Below are 10,345 nucleotides of genomic sequence, written 5' to 3' on the forward strand. Positions count from 1 at the left end.
AGAATCTCCCCTAAGCAAAAGCCTATACAGATAAAGCGTATTGAAGAGATTTAAGGATATTATTTTTCGCAAAACACAATAACAACACAACAACAAATACCAACAAATGCTTACTTGGTCAAAGTAATATTTTGTATTTCAGTTATTATTATGTCTTCTCTTTTATAGATGACAAGTGTCCATGTATCTTGGATTAGCATTGACAAGATAAATTTTCCAATGAGAGTGAGAGTATAGTTTGGATAGCAACAAACATAACTCAGGCAGGAGAATATACATATACATGAGAAAAAGGAAAAATTTGCGCTCTTTTAGGCCTCAATTATAGTACTTGTTGGAGATAGAATAGAAAGGGGCGCGCCAAGAAAGAGGTTATGTGTTTTTGTTTTTGGTGGCAGCAGGCTGATTAAATGTCTATATCTTGCCACAATAAACGGTTTGTTTATATTATGAACGTAGTGAAAAAAAGCAGGAGGAAAACAGTGTAGAAGCAAAGCAAGGAACGTGGCAAGAATTTTTGTTGGAGACAACAGAAAAAGAAGGAATTTACAATTACCACACCACATGGGCTCCCCCTCCCCCCATCGTCCAAACATCACAATATACAATGGCAATGACGGACAGAAAAAAAATCAATGGCAATTTTCTTAATTCAACTGCAATTTAACACAAACAAAAACCACACAGCACGCACAAAGCCAAAGCGGGATGTTGAAGGAGATAAAACAAAATAATTAAATTATTTTGCTTCGGGAAATGGGTCATTGGGCTTAAAGGGAATTAATTAAAATTGGCTAGAGCCATTGAAATGACTTTTAATTGAACAAAATAATAAATACATAGTTGTAAATTGTAATAAATAAATAACGAAATCTTAATTTCGAATTTAAAAAGGATTGTAGAAACTTCAAGTTAGATTTTTTTATTGTATTCAATGGAAAGCGATGCTCACAATGGACTAAATAGTCTAAGTAAACCTGCCACTATTACTAACCTAACTTAACATAAACTATTATTACTTATTTACAATAATCGAATATTGTACTATTAGTGATTTTTGCACTGAAGGAAGAATTTTCTTTACGGAGGAATGAAATTTAAGATAAGCAAAGTTTTCTTTTAAAAAATCACAAATTCGGGGTTCTTTTCTCTAAGAGAAAATACTTAATAAAAAAAACTAATTTCGTTTGTCTAAAATTTCATTCTGAAGGAAAATATTTTATCTTCGGGTGTAGTAGTTTTTCAAAAAATTCAATTCTTTCAATCAATAACTGAGATTTCTTGAGCATATTACTTCAGATTTAGATGTAGATCTTACATTCATATTTATATGACTATACGACTTAGCATACACCGAAAAAAAGTGAACTGTTTTATAGGAAGAATGAACTACCTCGCACGAAAATTGAACTAAATTTTACTTCACATTTTGAGATTTCCACAAAGCGTTGTTAAAACTAGTAAAATGTAATGCCATGTTGTACTTTTTAACTGCAATTCACGAAAATACATCCTCTCATAGAAGAAAAAATGAACTAAAAGTAAAAGTAAAGAAAATCATAGGGCAAAATCATCACCATTTTAAGCATACAGTAGTTCATTCTTACTATTTTTGGGAATCGTACGAAAATCTTCGTTTGTTTTAGTTCATATTGAACTTATGTGTACGGTCATTGAACTTTATACCCACGTTTAGTTCATACAATTTTTGAGACAGAAAGTAAGATTTCATTAAGCTGTAGAAAATTTCGAAAAACAAAATAATAAAATTTAAATACTAGCAAATAATTTTTTTGCAATAAAAACAAGTTAAATTTAGCGTTAGTTTAACTACGGAATTTTTTTTTCTGTGTATATAAAAAAGTAAGAAAAATGTTTAAAAATCGTCAATTTATTCGTGTATTTTAACGTATGCAAAAGGTTTTCTCAATTAATATTTGGGTTCAGCTTAAAAAATCTTCAATTTAGAAATCCTCACGAAAATCCCCAAAAAAATTATTGACAGGATTTTATGAAAAAAAAAAAAATAAAGAAATAGACTCTCAATCGAAACACAGAACCAGGAGAATGGTGATTGTCTTCCAAATGCTCGAAATAAAAATGGGAGTTGGATCACCATGTATTTACACAGAAAAAAAAACTAAACTACATTATGGGAAAAATGAACTATCTCGTGCGAAAATTGAACTAAATTGTATTTCAAATTTTGAGATTCATTAAATTAACGAAAAATTTCCGACATTTTTGGATTTTTAATTACCATTTACGAAATGGATCTTTCTCGAAAAAATTAACTAAAAATAATGAAAAAATCTTAGGCGCCATATTATTCCCATTTTAACCACGATGTCATTCATTCTTACTATTTTTCTGAAGTGTACGATAAACTTCTTCTGTTTTAGTTAGAATTGAACTAATTTGTATGTCATTGAAATTTTACCGCCATTTAGTTTATAAAATGTTTGAGACATACTTGGAATAAAGAACAAATCGTTAGGCTTGGGAAAATTTCTTAAAAAAATTTTTAAAAATAAACTAAAACAAAATAAAAATTTTGCAATAAATATTAGTTCATTTTAGCATCAGTTTTACAACAGACTTTTTTCTGTGTATGAACGAAAATTTACTTCTAAATACTAAAGTAATAAAATTTGGTGGTAGATCAATATGAAGGTGAACCATATTAATCATTTTTATTTTTATGGGATATATTGTCGATATCAGTGGTAAACATTGATGACGGGGGCAACATTTAGGCCCGAATACTTAAGAAATGATTTCTTAGTTGTATAAATATATCTTTGTCAAGCTGAGTACAATTATAAATTAGTGCTGGGCCCCAAACAAAAGTCGGTGCCCGCTTCTAGCCGAAATGCTCCATTTGCACCATATTGTATGGAGTGTTTTTTTTTACGATTTTTTGTGCTTTTTTTTAAATTTCCTTCCCATCCACGACAATAAAATATCCACAATTTGGGGAAATATTCCCAATACTGGCAACACAACTGATATTATCAGGAGAATATGGTGGTTTGTAGCCCAGTTTGAGCATTTAGAGGCACCCAATGCGGCACCCATCTCGCCAATATCTTTCTCTAGAGAGAAGTTCACCAATGTGGTATCACAATGGACTGAATAGTCTAAGTGAGCCTGATACATCGGGCTGCCACCTAACCTAAGCTAACCTTCTCTAGTCCAAAATTTTGTGCAGGATATGACCCGAATACGGTACAAACTAAAAAGGGAAGAGAATCTAAATACTTATCGGACCAACACTGACATCATCTGTTTCAATGCTATGTTCACTTGAAAATGTCCATATAGTAACAAATAATTCCTAATATTTTTATATACACTCAAAAATATTGACATAATATGGAATTTGTCTTAAATTTTAGGGTACGCAATCTACACAATATAATTTCATGTTAAAAACAATAAAATTTTTAATTTTTAAGAAAAAATGTATAGTCTTTGCTTCATTTATTTTTGTCCTTAAATTTTGTACACGAATCTACGAAATTTGCGTCCCTTCGTTGAATTCGTATGTCCTTAAAGTAAGACTAATTTCCCTTAAATTAAAAAAAATCATTTTTAATTGAACAAAATCATATTTAAATTAACTGAGATATTGGATCATTGGAAGTAAAAGAAATATGTTTCAAATATAGGCTAATGCGTCTTGCAGACTATAAGTTTATCCAGGTTAGGTTAGGTTAGGTGGAAGCCCGAAGTATCAGGCTCACTTAGACTATTTAGTCCATTGTGATACCACATTGGTGAACTTCTCTCTTATCACTGAGTGCTGCCCGATTCGATGTTAAGCTCACTGACAAGGGACCTCCTTTTTATAGCCGAGTCCGAACGGCGTTCCACATTGCAGTGAAACCACTTAGAGAAGCTTTGAAACCCTCAGAAATGTCACCAGCAGTACTGAGGTGGGATAATCCACCGCTGAAAAACTTTTTGGTGTTCGGTCGAAGCAGGAATCGAACCCACGACCTTGTGTATGCAAGGCGGGCATGCTAACCATTGCACCACGGTGGCTCCCAACCAGAGAATGAAGCCGCCGAGTCGCGCCGCCGATTTCAGTCGCCGCCGACCATTTTTTGCCAGTCGACGCCGCCGCCGAATATGTCGACTCATCTCGACTCAATTTTAGCCGCCAATTAATCAAAAATGTCGATTTAAATCAGAAAAATTTATATATATTTGACGTATTTTTTCAAAATTTTGAACACAACCAATCATATTTAAGCTGCTATAATAATTTAGCAAAAATTTAGCTCAGAAAATTTGAACGAAATGTAAATTTGTTTGTAAGATAGGTTGTACAACTAATCTCATTATCATTCGATTAACTTCAAATTGATTTTGTAATGGATAATTGTCCGCCGCCGAGTGAACAAATTTATATCGGCTCAGCCATCAAGCCGCCGCCGCTGGTGGCAAAAATTTAGTGTCCGCCGCCGCCGACAAAAATGGGTCGGCTTCATTCTCTGCTCCCAACAGTTTATCCAGACAACAGTGGCCGTGTCGAACATATCCCATATACTGGCCATATTATAAGTTAAGTCCGAAGGCGTAATCGATACTGCTGCATGTTTATGGGATCGATAACACATTGACCGATTATTTAGTCATCAACGAATTGTCGCATCGATTGGACACCCTGTAGGTAAGATTCGTTACAAACACAGACATTCCGTCCGGAAAAACTTATAGTCTGTAAGACGCATAAGACTTATTTTGACGATTTTGCATCTTTTAAGGATCTGTTACTATTTGGATTATTTAAACGGGCTTTTATTTTTACGTGAATGGATTTATTTATATATAACGCGAAAAGAAAATTCAATAAATGAGATCTGAATGCCATTTTGAATTTTTGAGAGCGTAGATTTTAAAGAAGCCTTATCTTTGACATGGAATCAATACCAAAATCCTTAAGGGAAGGTCAAAATCTTTGGATCATATGTTAAATTTTTTTTTGTATATTGTTTTAGATCTTAAGAAATAAGAAAATATATAAATTGTTACTTACCGGACAACCATCCGAAATATATTTTAAACTATTATCGGTTATATTAGAACATGATTCTAAATTAAGGGAGGCTAATTTTGAACAATGGCGACTTATCGATTCTGTAGATATATCGGTTATTCTATTACATTCCGATAAATCCAACTGTTCTATGTTGTGGCAGTAGTCGGCTAAAGTTCTGGTAGAAGAGAAAATTACACAAAAACGAAAATAATAAATAAAATAATCAATTTTATATATAATTGAATTGTTATAACATACTGTATTGATTGATCACCCACAGACTTGCATCCACGAAGGGATAAAAATTTCAAAAAACCTCCACAACGTTGGGATATATTCTCTATGACGGGACCCTAAATAAAATTTACAAACAAACAAAAGAAAAAAAATATAAAACAAAAATTAAAAATCCTATTTGCAAGGATATTTACCTCAATATCACGTTGAAAATCAAAGAGATTGACTTTCTGCCAGCAGGATCCATCTAAAGCTAAGATATTCCAATATTTAGAGACCTAATTGCAAAAAAGCAAAAATAATACAAGGGCATTTATAGTTTATAGGCCAGATTTTCTCAAATTCTATACCACCACTCACTTGTGCACATCTGCATAATGAAACCACATCCAAATATGAAAATATACGTAATAGTATTTCCTTTGGCAGTTGTTTAATAAGTTCGTCATCATTATCGTTTGTATTGAGGAATGTTTGCTGTAACAAAAAATAAAATAGGAATGAAATATGAAAGAGTAAGCAAATGAAAATATTGAAAAGCATTTCGAAATCAAAAAAAAAAAAAAATATATGCATACGATGATATCGAAATAATGATTATTTGCGTGCAACTATTTTTTTTTTGTGGTAAAATGATGTGTGTATTGAAAATGGGTTATAATTTAAAAACTTAAATCTGAAAAGTTTAGATGAATTGAGAAACATTGGCAATAATGATATCGAACGATGATTTCCAGGAGTCGGAGTATTCTATAGTTTTTCCAAAACAGCATATTCTGAAATAATTTTTTATAGAGCTAACCAAGTTTTTTGTGTGTCCTTAAAGAATTTCCTTTAAAATTTCGATCAATTAATAAAAAGTATTTTTTTTATTAAATTTTTAGAGTATGGCAACCCTATTTTAGGGTATTGACCATTTGGGTAGATTTTGACAATCAGCTGATTTTAATGCACCACCTGTAATATTGAAATTTAATCATGGATTTACTGGATGACAGGGATATAGAAGTTGGTAAAATTGCACTATATTTGGTACATTCCACTTCTCAAAAGTACAATGGTGCTTCAATGACCTCTTTGGTACAACTTGAAATAGTCAGTTTGTCTTCAAAATGCTCGAGAAGTCCCATATAAATTACATTGAACACATATTTTAGGTACTGGAATAAAAAAATGTCCATTTAAAATTTGGAGTTCGATGTGTATCTGGTAAATAAAATATAACATTTCGGATGTTTAAATCCAAACTGGATGTTTAAAAATATTTATGGCATCAAATATGGACACCACACAGACCATTTTTTCTTTATTCTGAAGTAGGTAAAAAATATATACATATATATTAAGATTTTATGAAGCATTTCCATTGAACTTTAGCGTTGATTCTGAAGTCATGTCGAAACTTTGAAACTTCTGCCAGATCATGGACAACTCTTCAGAGGAAAATTGTTTTCACTCAATTAATTCCAAATATTAAATGCCTTATTTCCAATTTTTGAGCCAAAATTGCATGTTTTGTTGTATTTCAAGGATTCGCTCGTCTTCAAATCCCAAATTTTGTTACGTGTTTGACTGGATATTTTCATACGAAAATATGATGAATGCCTTGAAAACAAACACATTGGAACTAAATAGATTTTAAATGTTGACCTTTACAAATAGCGCTTTCGTTATCTTACAAGTTGATAATTTTGTTTTTTGGGTACGATATTCTAACAAACAATTTTAACCAAAAAACAAGTAAGGAAAGTCTAAAGTCGGGCGGGGCCGACTATACATACATTTAAATATCACTCGATCTGGACAGAATTTGATAGACTTCTACAAAATCTATAGACTCAAAATTTAAGTCGGCTAATGCACTAGGGCGGAACACAATGTTAGTACAAAAATATGGGAAACATTTAAATCTGAAGCAATTTTAAGGGAACTTCGCAAAAGTTTATTTATGATTTATCGCTCGATATATATGTATTAGAAGTTTAGGACAATTAGAGTAATTTTTACAACTTTTGGACTAAGCAGTGGCGATTTTACAAGGAAAATGTTGGTATTTTGAGCATTTTTGTCGAAATCAGAAAAACATATATATGGGAGCTATATCTAAATCTTAACCGATTTCAACCAAATTTGGCACGCATAGTTACAATGCTAATTCTACTCCCTGTGCAAAATTTCAACTAAATGGGAGTTAAAAATTGGCCTCTGTGGTCATATGAGTGTAAATCGGGCGAAAGCTATATATGGGAGATATATCTAAATCTGAACCGATTTCAACCACATTTGGCACGCATAGCTACAATGCTAATTCTACTCCCTGTGCAAAATTTCAACTAAATCGGAGCAAAAAATTGGTCTCTGTGGTCATATGAATGTAAATCGGGCGAAAGCTATATATGGGAGATATATCCAAATCTGAACCGATTTCAACCAAATTTGGCACGCATAGCTACAATGCTAATTCTACTCCCTGTGCAAAATTTCAACTAAATCGGAGCAAAAAATTGGCCTCTGTGGTCATATGAATGTAAATCGGGCGAAAGCTATATATGGAAGATATATCAAAATCTGAACCGATTTCAACCAAATTTGGCACGCATAGTTACAATGCTAAATCTACTCCCTGTGCAAAATTTCAACTAAATCGGAGTTAAAAATTGGCCTGTGTGGTCATATGAGTGTAAATCGGGCGAAAGCTATATATGGGAGATATATCCAAATCTGAACCGATTTCAACCAAATTTGGCACGCATAGTTACAATGCTAATTCTACTCCCTGTGCAAAATGTCAACTAAATCGGAGTTAAAAATTGGCCTGTGTGGTCATATGAGTGTAAATCGGGCGAAAGCTATATATGGGAGCTATATCTAAATCTGAACCGATTTGGCTGATATTTTGCAAATTTTTCGAGACACATAAAATATTCGGATGTACGGAATTTGAGGAAGATCGGTTGATATACACGCCAATTATGACCAGATCGGTGAAAAATATATATGGCAGCTATATCTAAATCTGAACCGATTTTTTCCAAAATCAATAGGGATCGTCTTTGAGCCGAAACAGGACCCTATACCAAATTTTAGGACAATCGGACTAAAACTGCGAGCTGTACTTTGCACACAAAAATACATCAACAGACAGACAGACGGACATCGCTAAATCGACTCAGAATTTAATTCTAAGCCGATCCGTATATTAAAAGGTTGGTCTATGATTACTCCTTCTTGGCGTTACATACAAATGCACAAACTTATTATACCCTGTACCACAGTAGTGGTGAAGGGTATAATTACACTTTTTTATTGGCGTTGGTACAATTTAAAAATTTGATTTTTCATTCCAGCTGGATGATTGTGTCCAAGTTCCATCATAATCAAAATTTCGAATTTAATTTTCGAGGTTCGAGATTTTTGGTTTGTTAAAAATTTAAATAAATGTTCGAAATTTTCTTGAATCACAGGTTCATATTAATAAAGCAATATAATGCTAATGAATTAACATGGCGAGAATAGTAGACATGAAGAATATGATAAAAATCAATGATGAAGGAAATTGCAAAGTGAATTGAAAAATTATTATATATTTTATATTTACAGGTCCATTTTCGTCTGATGAATCCACATCCATTTTGTATATGCACGTTGCTGCCTTACGTTCCAAAACGTTTAGGATATTATTTCCCACGGCTGTTACTGCCGATGCTGATGACGCAACTGTCACCGCTGTTGTGTTGGCAACACTTGCACTACTACTCGTCGGCCCTGTTGCTAAAATCAACTCGGTTTTGTTTTTTGGTTTTGTATTGAGAAAAACCCTTTGAACCACACCGGGTCCACTACCACCACCACCACTACCACCGACAATACCACTGACATCCGATGATAGTGTCGACGATGAAGCCAGTGCTGAAGGTGAGGCAGATGATGTTATCGATGAGGACGATGACGATGAGCTCCAAAAAGATGAGGCACCACTGCCTCCGACAATTTGATTACTGCCCCCACCGCCTCCACCAACACTTAACAATTTACGATTGTTGTTGTTGCTAAAGCTAAGATTTAAATTAAACGATCTTTTTGTATTGGAATTATTGTTATTTTCCCTTTGTTGGGGATCGCTGGAACGTTGCTGTTGATGTCTTGGTGATCTAAGGGGAAATATTAACTCTTGACTACCGGCTCCCTCGCTGGCAGTTGTGCTCAGACTGCTATCGCCAACACTAAGGGCCTCGCCCGATGCACCTCCTCCTCCTCCTCCACCTGCCCTACTACTATTACCACCATCTCCATTAATACTACCGCCACTACCACCACCACCGCCACTGTTATCGAAATTTGAATTGTTTTGAATAAACATTTAAAATGGGGTGGTGTTTTATTGAAATTTGAAAATTTTATCCAAAATTGTTGTTGAGATATGAAGACCAGGAGACAAGACAGGACACAACAATATTTGATATTTTCACTTATTTTTTAATATTTTTAAATATAGTTTTTTTATTACTATTATGAATATTTTTCTGTTGCGTTTGATGTTGTCACTTAAGTTTATTTTGTTTTAGCTTTATTTTTTTTTTTTTTAAATAGAAGTTCTATTTCGAAAAATCTAAAAATATTCAACAAAATAAGTGATTCCATTAAATAATGAAAAAAGAATATTGGCAAAATCAAAAATGATATTTTATGCATGTCAATGAATACGGGGATACATTCAATACATTCTACATAAAATAATGATGGATTAATTTTTCCAAATTTTCATTCTTGTGGTTTAGGGGTATTTGAAATCGAATTTGATGAGATGGAAGGGGTAATAATAGTAGTAGAGGAGAAAAAGTTGCATTTTGATTTATAGGCTTGATGTGTATCGAAAACAAAAGACTAATGAAATGTTTTGGCATAAAACTTGAATTTGTGTGTGGTTTGTACTAGAATGCTATCTATGCATGTAAGTTTTAATGAATCCCTGAATTATTTCATGACTGAAGCAAATTCATTTAAATGTGACTTGAATCATTCATTTTTCTCTTGATACCTAAAGAAGAATTCTCTTTATTA

At 32.9% G+C, this 10,345-nt stretch overlaps 1 protein-coding gene across 1 annotated transcript in view; it reads right to left on the reverse strand.

Moving 5' to 3' along the window:
* LOC142237570 (F-box/LRR-repeat protein fbxl-1) overlaps nucleotides 1-9,875 on the reverse strand; it is a 31,174-nt gene extending 21,299 nt beyond the window's left edge. Inside the window, exons 1-5 of the mRNA XM_075308931.1 lie at nucleotides 8,883-9,875; nucleotides 5,645-5,761; nucleotides 5,479-5,562; nucleotides 5,306-5,400; nucleotides 5,045-5,222 (exon numbers count right to left, since the gene is read on the reverse strand). Of these exons, the coding sequence (XP_075165046.1) occupies nucleotides 5,045-5,222; nucleotides 5,306-5,400; nucleotides 5,479-5,562; nucleotides 5,645-5,761; nucleotides 8,883-9,644 (1,236 nt within the window). The 5' untranslated portion in view covers nucleotides 9,645-9,875. The remainder of the gene's footprint in view (nucleotides 1-5,044; nucleotides 5,223-5,305; nucleotides 5,401-5,478; nucleotides 5,563-5,644; nucleotides 5,762-8,882) is intronic.
* Between the last annotated feature and the right edge of the window lie 470 nt (nucleotides 9,876-10,345).

The sequence above is a fragment of the Haematobia irritans genome, chromosome 5, assembly GCF_050003625.1.
Source record: "Haematobia irritans isolate KBUSLIRL chromosome 5, ASM5000362v1, whole genome shotgun sequence".
Lineage (NCBI taxonomy): Eukaryota > Metazoa > Arthropoda > Insecta > Diptera > Muscidae > Haematobia > Haematobia irritans.